This window comes from Poecilia formosa, unplaced genomic scaffold, assembly GCF_000485575.1.
Source record: "Poecilia formosa unplaced genomic scaffold, Poecilia_formosa-5.1.2 Scaffold135, whole genome shotgun sequence".
NCBI classification, from domain to species: domain Eukaryota; kingdom Metazoa; phylum Chordata; class Actinopteri; order Cyprinodontiformes; family Poeciliidae; genus Poecilia; species Poecilia formosa.
Window position 1 is genome coordinate 682198 of NW_006800074.1, and position 18731 is coordinate 700928.

Here is an 18731-nt window from a genome sequence, read left to right on the forward strand (position 1 = left end):
CAAAATAATGAACTGACATAATTTTTTTATTTTTTTTTTCCCCCCAACAAAAGATTTCAATTTATTGGAGCATTGTCAGAGTAAACAGACCGCCAGCTATAACGTGGAATGGTGTCTTCAACTACAGTAATGTGGAATGTAGTGGTGATACATGGTATTGTGACACTGAGCTTCTTTTCACCTTCTAAAACCTGATTTTTAGAGGCAATTATTCCCACCAGCTATCTTTAACAGCCGAGAGATTCACCTGGGTAAAAACTGAGGTCAGGGTTTATATTTTTGTGGTCTAACTCGTTCTATGAGATTTTAAACAAGCAGATGCTGCTACCTTAAAAGGAAAAAAAATGCAGGAGGCTGCAAGAGAAAGCCAGGCACAAAAGCTTTTTTGGAGAAAACAACCGCTTTAAGAGGAATATTTTGCAAGCAGGGTTGATACAGTGTGGCAAGACATTTTCAATTAACATCAATAAAAGGTTACTTTAGGTTTTACATACAGATGATAGTCAATCTTGCAAAATACATGGAACCACATTTACGCATACAATTTTCATTGTACTGAGATTAAGCAGCACCAGAACAGTGAGAAAACTACAATGACAATCTATACTTAGTTCAAAAAACAATAAGGAGCACTGCTGTTTTCAAGATGCCTAATAATGTGGAATGTCTTATGTCTGAACAAACCTATTATGACAATTTACGGGGTCCCTTAGAACTTGAAAACTGAATTTGTGAACATGATCAAGGAATATTACACCAAGATGTCAGTGTCACAATACAGCCTGCCTCCTTTCTGTATGAGCCCACAGCAGAATTGCAGTTAACTGAATATAGGATCGTACGTGTCTGGAACAAAAACAAAAGAAAAAAAAAAAAAAAGAAAGAAAAAAACTATTTTGACGGTTGTGAAGCAAATGGAAAGCCTACCATCACAGTGTTTGGTGGAAATCAACTGCCAGTTTAATTACCATACAATAAAACCTGTAAATATCATGAGGAATCACAAATAAGAAAAGTAACAAAAAAAAAAAGGGATGAAAAATGCACACCAAACTAGCTGGGACAAAGGAAGTTGGAAGGACGATTCGAATTCACAACACCCCCCTCCCCCCCAGAAACACACACGCGCGCAATCATTTCACACTCGCTCGCACTTTCACGCTCACTACATACAGACCTACACACGAAGCTGACAAAAACAACAGCAACATGGACTCACTAATCAATACAACATGTTTCCACAAAGTGACTGAATCTGCTAACAACTGAAAATTACCCTGTCACCTCACAGTGAACTGAGAGGGGTAAACTAGTTGGTCAGGAGCAATTCAGGCTGCTTGTCATACAGAAGTGGGAGGGGCTGATGGAGTGGAGGGGGGGATGTATATAAGCTGTCTGTGTTTAAGATAAGAGTGTAGGTGGATTAACAGTGCAATTCCATTAGTTTTCCCCATCTCCGGTCTCTCCCTCATCTGCCTGGTTTTCTGATGTCCACAGCTGAGGAAAGAAAGCAAGAGAAAAGTTATAGTAATATTTGTCGGGAAAGACATCAAGATCACACAGGATATCCCAAATATGGAACTCACAGTCAGGTTGTCCCTTAGTAGTTGCATGATCAGGGTGCTGTCTTTGTAAGAGTCCTCGTTCAAAGTGTCGAGTTCAGCAATTGCTTCATCAAATGCCTGATAGAAAAAAAAAAATAAAAAAATCCACAAAAACAAAACTTAGACTTCCACAAAGACAATAGCTGGTCTAAATTCCTCTGATTTATATACCATCTCCAAAATGTAAAATTTAAAACTGATCGTCAATCAGTTTGCCATAGTCTTACATAAAATAAAAGACTAGAAGTAGATTGTTATTAGGGTTTGGCACATACCGTTTTAGCCAGGCTACAGGCCTTGTCCGGGTTGTTGAGGATTTCATAATAGAAGACTGAGAAGTTGAGGGCCAGGCCAAGCCTAATGGGGTGTGTTGGCTGCATCTCCCCCTTGCTAATGTCAAAAGCTTGCTGGTACGCCTGCTGGGAGTTCTCCACTGTATCTGTATTAGCAGGAAAAAAAAATGAAATTGTCAATTATTCACAAACTTTTAAAGTAGACCTGAGAGCAGCAAAAAAAAGCAAAGAAACTAATATGCTGTCTAAGCACAATACTTTAAAAAGTTTACATAAAAAACATCTCAAACGCTAATGTAGTATGCAACTCAAGTTATGAGACGTTTTGTGTTTTCCTTTGATTTCTGTTAAGGAAATATTACCAAAGTAAAAAAGTGACTGAATTTTGAAGCAGAAAAGATTCTGTTAAAAGAAATGTTCCAGTTTGACAAAAAATGCAATTGTTTTGTTGAAACAGACTTTTGAGAATCAGGATTTTCATGAGTGTTTTAATCATCTTTCAAATCCCTATTTTTCAAGTCAGGTTAAACATTCTTACACATAGCAATGTTGAAATAATATAATTACCCTTCTTAGACTCCCCAGATGCAACCTCAGAAAGGTATCTATAATAGTCGCCTTTCATCTTCAGGTAGAACACCTTGCTCTCAGCAGCAGATGCGTTGGCAATGAGATAGTTGTCCAGTAGCCCCTGAAAACAATACATGAGATAACCAGTTTAGAAACATCCCCTTGAACACAAGAAAGGGCACAGTTCTCACAATTAAACGCTTACAAGCACGTCATGGCAGATTTCTTGCAGTTCAGCTTCTATCTTCTCCCGGTATTCACGTGCCATCTGCTGTTTTTTGTCATTGCCCTCAGTCTTCTGCTCGATGCTGGAAATTACACGCCAGGATGAACGACGTGCCCCAACCACATTCTTGTAGGCCACAGAGAGAAGGTTACGCTCCTCATTCGACAGCTCTGCGCCTTGCTCTGTCACTGACTTCATGGCTGCAGCCATGTCATCGTAGCGCTCAGCCTGCTCAGCAAGCTTGGCCTTCTGTACCAGGTCGTTCTTATCCATTTTCTAGACTGGAAAAAAAGAAGAAGTAATGTCAAGAGCTAGATATGGGAACAGTACACATGGGTAATCATATTTTAAGGTGGACAGTTCACATTTCTATGGAATAATTATAACTTTCTGTTGAAATTAAAACAATTTGCTAACTCTATAATTGTAGAAATCATTATGTTATACAGAAATGATGTATAAGTTTGAACTGGGCCCCCTGGCAACTGGGTCAGCCATACACATCACTAGCTAAGGTTTAGCTGTTAGCTCGTTCGTAGCGCTCCCCAAACTTGACTCTTCTCTTACATCCCTAACCTGATGTCTGCTCACTCGTCAACATGCACAAGTGTAAGGTGCTTATATTTAACACTCGTGACTGTTTTATTGGGTCAATATATTTCAAATTAATCAACCCAATCTACAAAACCAACCGAAGCTTTCCCGAGTCAGCCTTTAATGCCCTCCCCTGAGGTTGCTAGTAGCGCTAGCGGGCTGCCGTAGTTAATGGCCCAATATTAACACCATTTTGACAAATACGCCAGAAGTGGTTTAAGTTTTCTATTAGATTACATTTAAGGGTGTGTCCTTAATTGACTAGAGAACGCGCAGAGAGCTAATCTGTCGTGATAACGCAAAGCGAATGGAGAAGCTAACAGTTGGCTAGCTACCGTCGCCTGGCTGCCGCTGCCTTTCGCTAGGCCAGTGGAGAAAATTTCCACGGCCACGTTAAATTATTTAAAACAAGAACGGGACAGCAATGATTCTTCTTGTGGAACTGTTAAACCAGACGAGAACAAATCGTGGCAATTCGGTGAGCTGCGTGAACGTTTTAGCGTATTTTCCCCAGCTGTAAGACTCGGCCCGCCCAGGCTGCCGAGCCTGTCAGAACAAAGTGTCATGGAATCCGACCGTCGGTTAGCAGCTAGCCTAGCCTCTCGGTTATGATGGCTTCTCAACAGGATCCAGCCGCACACGATGAAAAACAGCTCTTCTCCCGCCGAATTACCAATGAAAAGGTAGTGCTATCGTGCGATTTTCAGACGCGCTAGGTAATTACACTTACAAAATTGGTGACTTTTTATCCTGCTTTTTTTGTCGTTTTTTTCACTCTCTGGTCGATTCAGCCTCCGTCCTCCGTCTCGCTCAGCGTTCAGGGCAGTACCACTTCCGCTACACTGGCACTTCTGTTTCCTCCTTTCTCACCACACATCTGCCTTACGTAATGCAGGCGCCGCTTTTCTGCCGAAGATAAAACATCGTTTACGAAGACTAAGTTAACTTATTTCCGTTTCAAAACGAGTAAATTAGCCTGTATGTATGTTTTTAATGTTTTCATACTTCTTATATAATCTGTAATAGATCTTCTAGGCCTCGTACTGAGATAGAACTGATTTCTAACTTCAGAGTGTGATTGCAAAATTTCTCTAAGCATGAAAGTTTGTTCAAATCCACATCATTAAAGTCTGTATGTTATTAAATTAGACTCTTCTCTCTTCTCCTAAAGCGTCACCATAGCGAACATATCATGTGTTTCTATTTAGTACCGTCTTCTGCATCCTCTATCCAAGGTGTCCAACCTGCTCTAAAGCCGCAGATGGCTTTTTGGGCACCATACAATGGCTCTTAACTTTAGCTAAAAATGATAAAGAGTCAAGTTAATGCTTTTAAATATAGATATAATAACAAATGCGGCTTTTTGCAGATTTTCAGGTTTTTCCTTGAATAATTTAATTGAAATTTCACGACATATTGGCACTAAAAGTACCAATATTTTTACTTTTGTTCCAATTTTCTTGCCATAAAGTTGAAAGCAATGTGCTCTTTCATAAATATCAAGATCCCATGGAAGAAGAAGTATCCATCCTGTTTTTGCAAAACACAAAAATAGAAATAAAATGGTGGTATGCATATCATTCATGATAAACAGCAGTTTCAAATACTTCCTACAGAGTAAGTACCTAGTTAAGCTATGAACCTAATTTGATGTTANGCTCACTGAAAAAGAAAGTTAAGTGCCACCAGTGCAACAAGTGAGTCTATAGCCCTCAGATGGACTTATTTGCAAAAAGCAGTTTCAGTGAAAGTTTACTCACACTTTCCTGTCATTCAGAAGCATCCCATTCATTGTTTCAATGGCCCGATTTGCAGCCTCCTGAGTCTCAAAGTGAACAAAGCCATAGCCTTTTGATCCCTTCTCATCACAGACAACCTACAAAAATCCAGATAGTTTGAATCATGCTAACAAAAGAAAATGTATACAACAATTTTCAAAGAAAAAAAAAAAAAAAGGCCTACCTTGCAGGATAAAATATTGCCAAAGGCAGAGAAAGTATCATACAGCGCCTTGTTGTCAATGGACTCATCCATGTTTTTGATAAAGATGTTTCCCACACCGGACTTCCTGAGACCTGGGTCACGCTGAGACCACATTATCCGAATGGGTCGACCCTTAATGACGTCATAGTTCATCGTATCTAAGGCACACTCCGCTAAAAATAATTTTTTTAAAAATTAAAACATGAAGGAAAAAGCATCAAAAATAAGCCACAACTACACATCAAATGCAATACTGTACTCTCTAGCAAAGGTTTTCTAATCTACAGTCTGTCTTTGCTCAGTTTAACAAAATAATTAAGGGCATCCATGTATTAAAGCATAAAAACAAGATTTCTGATGAATATTCATATTTTCTTTAAGTTATTATACATCCAGGGGATTTTGAATCAACATCCAGCTGTGTTTATTCACATTTCTGTAGATATGGATTAGCAAGTCCATCACCCTGCAACTTTTAGATGCATCATTTCTTAAATGAATGCCTCATTATCATGCCTATGCAGCACTGATGATATGCTGATGAAGGAATTTGGCTATAAAAGCTTAAGCAGGTAAATCTCATAAAATACAGAAACAGCAATATGAAAAATAGTAGAAATATAACTTCTTTGCTAAAATATTTAATTGTGCCACTGTTTTGCAACAATAAATGTGGGTGTACCGTCAGCTGGCTGCTGGAAGTTTATATAGGCGTATCCTAGGGATCTGCGGGTGATGATGTCCCGGCACACGCGGATCGACATGATGGGTCCAGCAGGAGAAAACTTCTGATACAGCATGGCTTCTGTAACATCAGGGTGCAGGTCCCCGACATACAAAGAGGCCAGAGGATACGCTGGACCACTGCCATTCATGTTGCGTACCAGCTGGATGAAAAATTAGTAGGGGGTTATAGAGAGTAGAACGCATTGCTAGCTTACTTTAGGGAAACTATTGCATGTTTTACTTCTACTTCAGTATTTCGTAACCTTACACTCAGTGACATTTTCACACCTGCCATTTCTAAATTAGGTTTGTTCAAACATTTGAGTGGTTCCAAATAGAGATTATCTTAGCAAAAGGAAAACTAATTTCATCTAATGTAAATTATGAAAACTGGGAGTTGTGTTTCGCTTAGAAGACAAATATTTCAATCCTAAAATAAGTACAGGTGGACCTCAAGCTGGAGCGTCTCCAAAAATGTCAATTTTGGTCATTTGAAACAATAAGAGATGCTCACACTGAAGATGCATTCATCATTACATTTCACACATTTATTTCTGCTAATTTGGGCCATTAAGGAAGAGCTGCAGTCTTGACAGGAATGTGAAGAAAACCTTATTTAACTTTTTTAAGTAGAAGCACTTAAAAAGTTAAATAAGGTGAACACCTTGATTAGTCAGTGCTTCGGGAGGAAACATCTCACAGATGTGTTCAGGACGTGGGGAACAACTGTTATATTTCTTATATTAAGCCACTCCTAAATCTCAAGATGTCAGAGGGGGGAAAAGGATGTGGCTGTTGCTCGGTTGTCTAAAGTCTGCTTTTGAGATAAAAAGTTTTGCATTGCACTTGAAAGTTAAGGCCCAGGAAACTAGAGGAAGAGCAAAAAAGCACAGAACCCAAGTTTTGCTTAAACTTGTCTAGTTTAAAAAGTTTCCACACTGAGTGGAAACTTTAAACAAGCATGTTTAGTTTAAAGTCTGTGTGAAGACTTTAAACATGACACTGGTTTATGCAGCAACAGTGGCTGCTTGTGTGAAGCCACTGTTTTTTCTAAAGTCCAAACTCGGCAAAGATTTCTACCACAAGATCTTACATCACCTCATACTTTCCATCGAAGATTACCTTTATGGAGATGCTAGACGTGGCATCTGCACACACTGTCAAACACACCAATATCAGGTTTATTAAATATATCACTGTAGTTGATTAATAAGCAAAATGGTCTTACCCAATAACTCATAGTTTACTTAATTGTTTTTGTTTAATGAATGAGATATTTCTAAAACTTATATTACCACAATGTGTAGATGTTTTAATTTGCTACATTTTTAAAATATAGAACTAATACATATTTTAAAACAATGAGACAAATTTCCGACCATACCATCCACTGAAAACATGTCAGAGCAGCAACTTTAAGAACATGCCTTGAATAGCATAATATTATTATGGATTAAGACAAATATTCTGCCAATTCAGAATACAGATTGTTTTTCATCTAGTAGTGGATATTTCATACCAACCATGTATTCATTCTAGGGGTGCACCAGTAAATTAGCCCCAATTTTCTTAATTTTGGTAGATTGGTGATCAGTGGATACATGTAAAGACAATCTTATCAACCACTGTCCTTTTTTGCTCTGCTGTGAGAGAGGTTTGTCTGACAGACCTACTCACCAGTTCATGTCTGCACGTTTGTAGTTGACAATGGTCACCCCACTGTTGCCAGCTCAGTGAATTTGCTATATTTAGCAACATTTCAGACACTAAAAATTTAGGAATTGGCGGCCAGGCTTCTTAAAAATCAATAATAGGCCAAAAAACTGCAATCGGTGCACCTACAGCGACCGATCTCCTCCTGAATCCATTCTGCTGCATTGATGTAGTAATTCATGCAGGACCAGATAGTTAGTGCATATAGCTGCACAGACACATCCTTTCAAAGGGCCAACATTTCGGTATTGATATCCTTTGTTTAATTTGGCTTATATGATTCCTAAATATAAAGTTTTTATTGTGAGCCTTAATCAAAATAAAACTATGTCTCTGTGTTAAGTGGAAGCTTAAAACAGAGTAATCTAGATCTATAAACTTTTTTTTTTTTTTACTGAATTGCTGGAACAAATTAACTTGACTATATTCTCACTTATGTAGACACCTCGGTATAAATTAAATCTAAAGCGAATTCACAAAGATTTGTTGAATGGAGCCTTTTTTCCCCACTCAAAATTAGAAACGTTTTGGTAACATTAGGAGGATTTCACATTAAAACGTAGAGCGCTAAAGAAGCAATCTGATACTCCGTAGTAGTTAAACAGTGGAAAGAAGATTTCCAGCTTAAATGTTGATAAAAATATTCTCTTAACATAAAAACGGGGAAGCAAAGACATTTAAAAATTTAATGATGTAGCTAACGGTACAAGCAACAATCATAGAAAAAACATTAAGCTAAAACAGTCGTTAGCTAAATTTCGTTACCCCGCGTGCGCATCACGCACTGAAAGAAACTAGCAAGGTTCTACAAATAAATACAGCTTAACGTTACAAACTAGATAAACTTACATTTAAAACGAGGATGTCTTTTTATTCAGCGCAGCAGTTTGTGAACAATTTCCACGTGAACCTCAGCTTGTTTTGATTTAATTAGCATCTCCGAACACCTGCACGCTTGCTCCGCGCAATGTAATTTCAATTAAGACGTGAGAAGGCACCGACAGAAAGGACGTCACATTCCGCGACAAAAACTAGATCTTAGCTTAGTAATAAAAATACATGCAGTTGAACGAGTCCATATATTTAAAGCCACGTTTGATACATTTAAAAAAAAATTAACAGGACTTTGTGAACAGAAATAAAGACGTAATTTGCCTCTTATCTTAAACGAAACTTTATTTCACTGAATGGTCTTTGACACTTTCCTATTTCTTACATGTATAGTGAAACTAGAATGGTTTTAAGATACATAAACACAAAGCTAGAATTACACCAACCATTGTTTATCTCCATTTCATCACTGCTTTTTTAATAGCTATTCTAAATTTTCACAACCACGTGTGTGCACTGGGTAATAGACTGTTACAGAAGCAAATTTTAGCCATAAGACTTGTCAGTAAAAACAAAGCAAGTAAATACCTGATATACAGACAGGCTTCGTTCCACATTCACTAACTGCATTTTCATCAAGCAAAATAATGAACTGACATAATTTTTTTATTTTTTTTTTCCCCCCAACAAAAGATTTCAATTTATTGGAGCATTGTCAGAGTAAACAGACCGCCAGCTATAACGTGGAATGGTGTCTTCAACTACAGTAATGTGGAATGTAGTGGTGATACATGGTATTGTGACACTGAGCTTCTTTTCACCTTCTAAAACCTGATTTTTAGAGGCAATTATTCCCACCAGCTATCTTTAACAGCCGAGAGATTCACCTGGGTAAAAACTGAGGTCAGGGTTTATATTTTTGTGGTCTAACTCGTTCTATGAGATTTTAAACAAGCAGATGCTGCTACCTTAAAAGGAAAAAAAATGCAGGAGGCTGCAAGAGAAAGCCAGGCACAAAAGCTTTTTTGGAGAAAACAACCGCTTTAAGAGGAATATTTTGCAAGCAGGGTTGATACAGTGTGGCAAGACATTTTCAATTAACATCAATAAAAGGTTACTTTAGGTTTTACATACAGATGATAGTCAATCTTGCAAAATACATGGAACCACATTTACGCATACAATTTTCATTGTACTGAGATTAAGCAGCACCAGAACAGTGAGAAAACTACAATGACAATCTATACTTAGTTCAAAAAACAATAAGGAGCACTGCTGTTTTCAAGATGCCTAATAATGTGGAATGTCTTATGTCTGAACAAACCTATTATGACAATTTACGGGGTCCCTTAGAACTTGAAAACTGAATTTGTGAACATGATCAAGGAATATTACACCAAGATGTCAGTGTCACAATACAGCCTGCCTCCTTTCTGTATGAGCCCACAGCAGAATTGCAGTTAACTGAATATAGGATCGTACGTGTCTGGAACAAAAACAAAAGAAAAAAAAAAAAAAAGAAAGAAAAAAACTATTTTGACGGTTGTGAAGCAAATGGAAAGCCTACCATCACAGTGTTTGGTGGAAATCAACTGCCAGTTTAATTACCATACAATAAAACCTGTAAATATCATGAGGAATCACAAATAAGAAAAGTAACAAAAAAAAAAAGGGATGAAAAATGCACACCAAACTAGCTGGGACAAAGGAAGTTGGAAGGACGATTCGAATTCACAACACCCCCCTCCCCCCCAGAAACACACACGCGCGCAATCATTTCACACTCGCTCGCACTTTCACGCTCACTACATACAGACCTACACACGAAGCTGACAAAAACAACAGCAACATGGACTCACTAATCAATACAACATGTTTCCACAAAGTGACTGAATCTGCTAACAACTGAAAATTACCCTGTCACCTCACAGTGAACTGAGAGGGGTAAACTAGTTGGTCAGGAGCAATTCAGGCTGCTTGTCATACAGAAGTGGGAGGGGCTGATGGAGTGGAGGGGGGGATGTATATAAGCTGTCTGTGTTTAAGATAAGAGTGTAGGTGGATTAACAGTGCAATTCCATTAGTTTTCCCCATCTCCGGTCTCTCCCTCATCTGCCTGGTTTTCTGATGTCCACAGCTGAGGAAAGAAAGCAAGAGAAAAGTTATAGTAATATTTGTCGGGAAAGACATCAAGATCACACAGGATATCCCAAATATGGAACTCACAGTCAGGTTGTCCCTTAGTAGTTGCATGATCAGGGTGCTGTCTTTGTAAGAGTCCTCGTTCAAAGTGTCGAGTTCAGCAATTGCTTCATCAAATGCCTGATAGAAAAAAAAAAATAAAAAAATCCACAAAAACAAAACTTAGACTTCCACAAAGACAATAGCTGGTCTAAATTCCTCTGATTTATATACCATCTCCAAAATGTAAAATTTAAAACTGATCGTCAATCAGTTTGCCATAGTCTTACATAAAATAAAAGACTAGAAGTAGATTGTTATTAGGGTTTGGCACATACCGTTTTAGCCAGGCTACAGGCCTTGTCCGGGTTGTTGAGGATTTCATAATAGAAGACTGAGAAGTTGAGGGCCAGGCCAAGCCTAATGGGGTGTGTTGGCTGCATCTCCCCCTTGCTAATGTCAAAAGCTTGCTGGTACGCCTGCTGGGAGTTCTCCACTGTATCTGTATTAGCAGGAAAAAAAAATGAAATTGTCAATTATTCACAAACTTTTAAAGTAGACCTGAGAGCAGCAAAAAAAAGCAAAGAAACTAATATGCTGTCTAAGCACAATACTTTAAAAAGTTTACATAAAAAACATCTCAAACGCTAATGTAGTATGCAACTCAAGTTATGAGACGTTTTGTGTTTTCCTTTGATTTCTGTTAAGGAAATATTACCAAAGTAAAAAAGTGACTGAATTTTGAAGCAGAAAAGATTCTGTTAAAAGAAATGTTCCAGTTTGACAAAAAATGCAATTGTTTTGTTGAAACAGACTTTTGAGAATCAGGATTTTCATGAGTGTTTTAATCATCTTTCAAATCCCTATTTTTCAAGTCAGGTTAAACATTCTTACACATAGCAATGTTGAAATAATATAATTACCCTTCTTAGACTCCCCAGATGCAACCTCAGAAAGGTATCTATAATAGTCGCCTTTCATCTTCAGGTAGAACACCTTGCTCTCAGCAGCAGATGCGTTGGCAATGAGATAGTTGTCCAGTAGCCCCTGAAAACAATACATGAGATAACCAGTTTAGAAACATCCCCTTGAACACAAGAAAGGGCACAGTTCTCACAATTAAACGCTTACAAGCACGTCATGGCAGATTTCTTGCAGTTCAGCTTCTATCTTCTCCCGGTATTCACGTGCCATCTGCTGTTTTTTGTCATTGCCCTCAGTCTTCTGCTCGATGCTGGAAATTACACGCCAGGACGAACGACGTGCCCCAACCACATTCTTGTAGGCCACAGAGAGAAGGTTACGCTCCTCATTCGACAGCTCTGCGCCTTGCTCTGTCACTGACTTCATGGCTGCAGCCATGTCATCGTAGCGCTCAGCCTGCTCAGCAAGCTTGGCCTTCTGTACCAGGTCGTTCTTATCCATTTTCTAGACTGGAAAAAAAGAAGAGGTAATGTCAAGAGCTAGATATGGGAACAGTACACATGGGTAATCATATTTTAAGGTGGACAGTTCACATTTCTATGGAATAATTATAACTTTCTGTTGAAATTAAAACAATTTGCTAACTCTATAATTGTAGAAATCATTATGTTATACAGAAATGATGTATAAGTTTGAACTGGGCCCCCTGGCAACTGGGTCAGCCATACACATCACTAGCTAAGGTTTAGCTGTTAGCTCGTTCGTAGCGCTCCCCAAACTTGACTCTTCTCTTACATCCCTAACCTGATGTCTGCTCACTCGTCAACATGCACAGGTGTAAGGTGCTTATATTTAACACTCGTGACTGTTTTATTGGGTCAATATATTTCAAATTAATCAACCCAATCTACAAAACCAACCGAAGCTTTCCCGAGTCAGCCTTTAATGCCCTCCCCTGAGGTTGCTAGTAGCGCTAGCGGGCTGCCGTAGTTAATGGCCCAATATTAACACCATTTTGACAAATACGCCAGAAGTGGTTTAAGTTTTCTATTAGATTACATTTAAGGGTGTGTCCTTAATTGACTAGAGAACGCGCAGAGAGCTAATCTGTCGTGATAACGCAAAGCGAATGGAGAAGCTAACAGTTGGCTAGCTACCGTCGCCTGGCTGCCGCTGCCTTTCGCTAGGCCAGTGGAGAAAATTTCCACGGCCACGTTAAATTATTTAAAACAAGAACGGGACAGCAATGATTCTTCTTGTGGAACTGTTAAACCAGACGAGAACAAATCGTGGCAATTCGGTGAGCTGCGTGAACGTTTTAGCGTATTTTCCCCAGCTGTAAGACTCGGCCCGCCCAGGCTGCCGAGCCTGTCAGAACAAAGTGTCATGGAATCCGACCGTCGGTTAGCAGCTAGCCTAGCCTCTCGGTTATGATGGCTTCTCAACAGGATCCAGCCGCACACGATGAAAAACAGCTCTTCTCCCGCCGAATTACCAATGAAAAGGTAGTGCTATCGTGCGATTTTCAGACGCGCTAGGTAATTACACTTACAAAATTGGTGACTTTTTATCCTGCTTTTTTTGTCGTTTTTTTCACTCTCTGGTCGATTCAGCCTCCGTCCTCCGTCTCGCTCAGCGTTCAGGGCAGTACCACTTCCGCTACACTGGCACTTCTGTTTCCTCCTTTCTCACCACACATCTGCCTTACGTAATGCAGGCGCCGCTTTTCTGCCGAAGATAAAACATCGTTTACGAAGACTAAGTTAACTTATTTCCGTTTCAAAACGAGTAAATTAGCCTGTATGTATGTTTTTAATGTTTTCATACTTCTTATATAATCTGTAATAGATCTTCTAGGCCTCGTACTGAGATAGAACTGATTTCTAACTTCAGAGTGTGATTGCAAAATTTCTCTAAGCATGAAAGTTTGTTCAAATCCACATAATTAAAGTCTGTATGTTATTAAATTAGACTCTTCTCTCTTCTCCTAAAGCGTCACCATAGCGAACATATCATGTGACTCTATTTAGTACTGTCTTCTGCATCCTCTATCCAAGGTGTCCAACCTGCTCTAAAGCCGCAGATGGCTTTTTGGGCACCATACAATGGCTCTTAACTTTAGCTAAAAATGATAAAGAGTCAAGTTAATGCTTTTAAATATAGATATAATAACAAATGCGGCTTTTTGCAGATTTTCAGGTTTTTCCTTGAATAATTTAATTGAAATTTCACGACATATTGGCACTAAAAGTACCAATATTTTTACTTTTGTTCCAATTTTCTTGCCATAAAGTTGAAAGCAATGTGCTCTTTCATAAATATCAAGATCCCATGGAAGAAGAAGTATCCATCCTGTTTTTGCAAAACATAAAAATAGAAATAAAATGGTGGTATGCATATCATTCATGATAAACAGCAGTTTCAAATACTTCCTACAGAGTAAGTACCTAGTTAAGCTATGAACCTAATTTGATGTTATTAATAAAATATGTGAATAGGCAAATACTTTTTATCAGAAAAGAAAGATGTTTGGAAAGATGTTTGGATACATAAAGCCTCCCATTTTGCTTCATGTATTCATCATTAGTGTTGATGCAAAGCAGGCTTCAACTCTCCACATCACACTTCACACCAGAACTGCCAAAAGTCTTAGTATCAATATTTAAATACAAACTATTTAATTTACAAAAACTACATTTTATTACAAGGCAGCATATCTTTTTTTATTTCTCCTTTATGTAGGTAAAGCTCGCTGAGACTTTAATTCACTCCAACACTAACCAATCAGATGTCTAAAATGTAATAATCATCTGGGCTTCCCAAAAACTTTAGTAATGTCACAGCATGTCAAAGTTATAAGAAAATGAAAATGTATATTATTTTAGCATTCAGCTAATATAAATAATTTTGCTAAATGGACTACCGAAATTTGTCTGATTTAATTTCCATGAGAAAAAATTATGTGTTCAGTGTTATACAGTTTTAACTGTATAATTACACTTAACATTACTGTAAGGTTAAAAGTCAATGCTGCATTTTAAAAGTAGTAATAATTGCTGCTGTCCCGTGTTTAATAAAGGACCGCATTGCATATTTCAAAACCGTACATTTAAACCACTATATTTTTAAATACAGAATCTTCTACCAGCTCATTCCAAGTCACTCCACATTTTACTAATCTCAGACTTGATTTGTTCTAAAACACACAATTAATGTGACAGAAACAGCATTCATTGAGCTAAAAAGTCTGTTTCCTTTACTTACTCAGTAATATCCTGGCAGCTAAAGAAAACTGAATTGAATTTTTTTCCTGCTCACAGCTGAGGAGGCAGCGATCCTTTTGACTAGGCTCTCTGACAATAACGCATCCAAGGATTTTAATCTTTGCATCGATTTTTCTCTCTGCAACACCTTTATCTGGCAAAAAGGATGAATCCATGAAAGCAAGGCAACCTGTAGTGAGTGTCTTCTGGTGTTTATGTACCATTCAAATAAATAGACAGGTAGAACAAGTTTGAGGGTGATAGAAGAGCTGAGAAACACTTTTTTACCCTTTTAGACTGAGATTGTGAATTTTCCCGAAGACAGCCTCCAGGACGATGTGGACCCTGAGGTGGCAGTAGTTCAGGAGACCAACAGTGACATTTATTCAAGAAATTACCTTTTGAAAACTGTTCAGAGTCTGATTATGCAACACTTGCTGAGGTGTTTTCCACTTCTTTTTTTTTTCTTACTGTGATCCTTATGCAATAAAAGGATTGAGTATGTGATCCCCTCAAAACTACATGTGTCACATTCTAGACAGCATTATGACATTGGTGAGACCACTAAGCTGGGCTGTTCATTAGGCAGTCTGGGCATGTATAAAGAATCTAAAGAGCAGATGTGACCTTTTTCAGAGCTGCCAACATGTCTGATGTGTGTCTGCCTGAGCGCATTCGTTTAATGTGAGAAGATTTCCCCCTGACCTGGCTGCTGTGCCATCAGCTGATGGCTGTGTCCGAAAGAAACTGCATACCTCCATGCACATTTCAACAAAATCACAAAAATAAGCAAACAAGACTTTACTGACATGGGTAACATAGAATTAATTACATGCTAAGCCTTGTAAAAGTATTCACACCCCAGGGACTTCACCTTTTGTCAAACTGGTACACAAACTTTAATGTATTTCATTAAAATTTGATGATAAAGTAGTGCATAATTGTAAGTAGAAAATAAGTACAATGACTTTCAATATTTTTTTTAAATAAAAATCTGAAAAATCTCTACATTTCTATTCAGCCTCGGTGAGTCAATTCTTTACAGAACCACCGTTTGTTGCCACTATAGCTGACAGCTTTCAGGGTGCATTTCTCCCAGCTTTGCATATGAAGGGAATGAAAGTTTTGTTTATTATTACAAAAACAACTATTGCTATAGCTTTGCCCAAGTTGGCTATAGGTCTGGACTTTGACTGGGCCATTCTGACACATGAAAATGCTTTGATGAAGAAGCTCCGATTGTAGCTGATGCCTTCACAGAGTATGTGCTTTATTTTTATTCAGGTGACTCAGTTTGAATTATTCTGAATGCAACTGGGGTTATTTGATGTTATTGAAGGGTTTCTGAATAAAAGGGATCAATGCTGAAAGCTATAGATTTTTTTTATTTGCATATGTTCAAAACCATCCATCATTATTTTCCTTGTCACTGTAACAACGCAAAATGTAGAACTGTTCAAAAGACTTTGAAGACAATGAACTAACACTAGTGTCTAAACTCACCTGCATGTATGGTCTAATGCAATTTTATTTATTATTAAAGAGAAGAGAAAGACATAGAGTCAATCCTTTTAGCACTTCAGGCTACACAACATCCCAATGTTATGTTTTTGTTTTCTTTAATTTTTTCCTACAGAACAACAATATCTCAACTATAACAGACGAGATGTTCTGCAAAGGTGACACCAGCCACTACCTACGATCCAACCTGGACCGTGTGAGGCTGAATGGGAACCCCATCAAGCTGTCGGGATACCCAAATGGTTTCATCCGCCTGCAGTCTCTGGCACAACTGACACATAAAAACGCACGATTTCACTGAGTGAATGAGGGACAAGGATGAAAGACAGAATAAGAACAATTTGGCTGATTAGTTTTGAGATGGATTTTTATACTATCATTACCTCAACCATACAACATCTCAAATTATAGATACAAATATTTTGTTCTGTTACTTCAGTAGTATTCATTGTCACTTAAATCAGTCTTAACCTCAAACATATGGTAATATTACGCTAAGATTAATTTTTTTCTGACTTAGTATTTACAGAGTAAAGCCTGTAAAAGGAAGGGATTCTTCCACCATCTTTTTTCGTCCAGAGCGTCTCTATGCTTGCGATTTAATTGTGAAACCAGTGAGGGAGTTTGAGTCCAACAGTGTGTCCTTAGGCGACTCTTGTGAAGTCTGACCATCATTCACTTGGCTCCATGTTGATCTAGTACGAGGGGACCGTCTGTTATCTTCTGCTGGTACTGCCGCTCTGATTTTTTCCTTCTGTAGACATCGTCTGTTAAGAAAAAAGAAAAAAAAACAAAAAACAATGAACACATGAGAAGTGAAGTGTGACCTTCTTATGGATACAGTGAAACACTTAGCTGACTGATACTTGGCATCCTTACTTCCTAGGGTGTTTAATGTGGAACAGCAGGAAAAGAACAGGTGTTACTATTCATTAGCAATGGCTCTGTTCCACTTACATGACCCAGCTGCAGTGACAAACAGATTCACTCACTGCAGCATATGTCGAATCCAATTTCATATTTGCTGTCTTTCTGATACTTTTTATATTGATTAGCCAGGATGTTTAATAGATAAAAATCTTTTTTTTTTTCACCTGCACATTTTCAGACACAACCTCATTACATAACACAACATAAAGGCAGTCACCAGAATCTGAGGAATAAAAAATGAGTTTTCTCGTAGAAAAAAATAAACATTCCTCTCTATCTTGGAGAGGGCCTCAGAGTACAAAAGGATAAAACACTGTTTCATTTTTTTTTTTAATCAGAAGAGGCTTTTGAGTCATGTTAGTTTTCCTCAAACCACATAAGTGAGAACGTCTGTAAAAAAAAAAAAAAAAGAGTGGTTCGGCGTTAACAGAGGTGGTTTAATAACTGGTTTATTGCTTTTCATCTTTTCATTTATTCTGTTCTCCCAGGGTTAGGTGTAATCACAGGTGCAAAAACAGAAAAAAACTACTAAAATATTATTATTGACATACTTGGTATGAAGTTTATGTACTAGAGAGGTAACATTTTACACCACTGTAAGATATGCAACAATATCTGTTGTATGTTCATTCTGTTCAGACACAATCTGTAGAGCGGTTCTAATTACATCCAGTTATAAACAGCATTTGTTTGAGCAGTAATGGTCTACTAATCATTTTTTGGGTAACCAACTGTACAGAATTCACCTGCAGATAACTCTTATCTTGGCTGATGCAAGATTTTTCATGTTTTGCTTTTATTATTAAAAATTTTTTAAAAATAAGTTTTTGAGGTGCTACACAAAATACGAGGATGTTCAATATTTTGGTGGATGAGTGAATGTTGATGCAGTGATCAGGTAATCAAATTTTAAAATTAGGATTTTATTTTTTCCAGTTCACTGCACATATAAAAAGTGAAAGCTCGTACATTTTCAGTCTTTATACACAGTAACCAGCATCATCATCTTTGATGCACTTTGCTTTGAGCTTGCTGAGAGATGGGAATAGTGATGCACTTCGAGAAGGATGTAGTTCTTAAAAGAAATCCACTTTTAAATTTAAGGCATGACGACTCATTATTTAAAACCAAAATTAAGCCTTTGGTCCTACATAAAACAATAGCACATGTAGAAGAAAATTAACACTGGACATCACTTTGAATACACCATTCCCTCAGTAAAACGTGGCAGTGGCAGAATCATGCTGTGTGGATACATTTCATTAGCAAGGAATAAAACTCTAGAGTCTAGATAGAGTTGAATCGAAGATGGATGAAGCTAAACACTGTAAGAAGGGCTCCACATCACAGAAAATAGCTGCAAATATACTAA

General features: G+C 37.9%; 4 protein-coding genes across 4 annotated transcripts in view; all 4 read right to left on the bottom strand.

The window, feature by feature from the left end:
• Positions 1–28: 28 nt before the first annotated feature.
• Positions 29–4131, bottom strand: LOC103145058 (14-3-3 protein beta/alpha-1). The gene is made up of 6 exons (XM_007562311.2): positions 4018–4131; positions 2673–2974; positions 2465–2588; positions 1880–2043; positions 1587–1682; positions 29–1497 (listed from the first exon to the last, which is right to left on the bottom strand). Exons 2-6 carry the CDS (start codon positions 2964–2966, stop codon positions 1441–1443), a joined length of 735 nt encoding a protein of 244 aa, XP_007562373.1. The 5' UTR covers positions 2967–2974; positions 4018–4131; the 3' UTR covers positions 29–1440.
• Positions 4132–5027: 896 nt separating this feature from the next.
• LOC103145059 (embryonic polyadenylate-binding protein-like) lies at positions 5028–8763 on the bottom strand. The gene is made up of 4 exons (XM_007562312.2): positions 8559–8763; positions 5953–6157; positions 5250–5443; positions 5028–5163 (listed from the first exon to the last, which is right to left on the bottom strand). The coding sequence occupies exons 2-4, from the start codon at positions 6143–6145 to the stop codon at positions 5044–5046; spliced, it is 507 nt and encodes a 168-aa protein (XP_007562374.1). The 5' UTR covers positions 6146–6157; positions 8559–8763; the 3' UTR covers positions 5028–5043.
• A 445-nt stretch (positions 8764–9208) lies between these two features.
• Positions 9209–13310, bottom strand: LOC103145060 (14-3-3 protein beta/alpha-1). Its single transcript, XM_007562313.2, has 6 exons — positions 13198–13310; positions 11853–12154; positions 11645–11768; positions 11060–11223; positions 10767–10862; positions 9209–10677 (listed from the first exon to the last, which is right to left on the bottom strand). Exons 2-6 carry the CDS (start codon positions 12144–12146, stop codon positions 10621–10623), a joined length of 735 nt encoding a protein of 244 aa, XP_007562375.1. The 5' UTR covers positions 12147–12154; positions 13198–13310; the 3' UTR covers positions 9209–10620.
• Positions 13311–16418: 3108 nt separating this feature from the next.
• Positions 16419–18731, bottom strand: part of uqcc5 (ubiquinol-cytochrome c reductase complex assembly factor 5) — a 3561-nt gene continuing 1248 nt past the window's right edge. The window contains exon 2 of the mRNA XM_007562315.2: positions 16419–17196. Coding sequence (XP_007562377.1) covers positions 17105–17196 — 92 coding nt within the window. The 3' untranslated portion in view covers positions 16419–17104. The remainder of the gene's footprint in view (positions 17197–18731) is intronic.

Excerpts from the sequence above, each read along its gene's own strand:
- LOC103145060 (XM_007562313.2), bottom strand. The coding sequence starts at position 12,146 with ATGGATAAGAACGACCTGGTACAGAAGGCCAAGCTTGCTGAGCAGGCT. Across the intron at positions 11,224-11,644 it reads ATCTGGGGAGTCTAAGAAGG|ATACAGTGGAGAACTCCCAG; the intron begins GTAATTATATTA and ends CTGCTAATACAG. Across the intron at positions 10,863-11,059 it reads CCTGTAGCCTGGCTAAAACG|GCATTTGATGAAGCAATTGC; the intron begins GTATGTGCCAAA and ends TTTTTCTATCAG.
- LOC103145058 (XM_007562311.2), bottom strand. The coding sequence starts at position 2,966 with ATGGATAAGAACGACCTGGTACAGAAGGCCAAGCTTGCTGAGCAGGCT. Across the intron at positions 2,589-2,672 it reads AAATCTGCCATGACGTGCTT|GGGCTACTGGACAACTATCT; the intron begins GTAAGCGTTTAA and ends TATTGTTTTCAG. Across the intron at positions 1,498-1,586 it reads TACTAAGGGACAACCTGACT|CTGTGGACATCAGAAAACCA; the intron begins GTGAGTTCCATA and ends TTCTTTCCTCAG.
- LOC103145059 (XM_007562312.2), bottom strand. The coding sequence starts at position 6,145 with ATGAATGGCAGTGGTCCAGCGTATCCTCTGGCCTCTTTGTATGTCGGG. Across the intron at positions 5,444-5,952 it reads CTTCCAGCAGCCAGCTGACG|CGGAGTGTGCCTTAGATACG; the intron begins GTACACCCACAT and ends AATTATTTTTAG. Across the intron at positions 5,164-5,249 it reads GCAATATTTTATCCTGCAAG|GTTGTCTGTGATGAGAAGGG; the intron begins GTAGGCCTTTTT and ends GGATTTTTGTAG.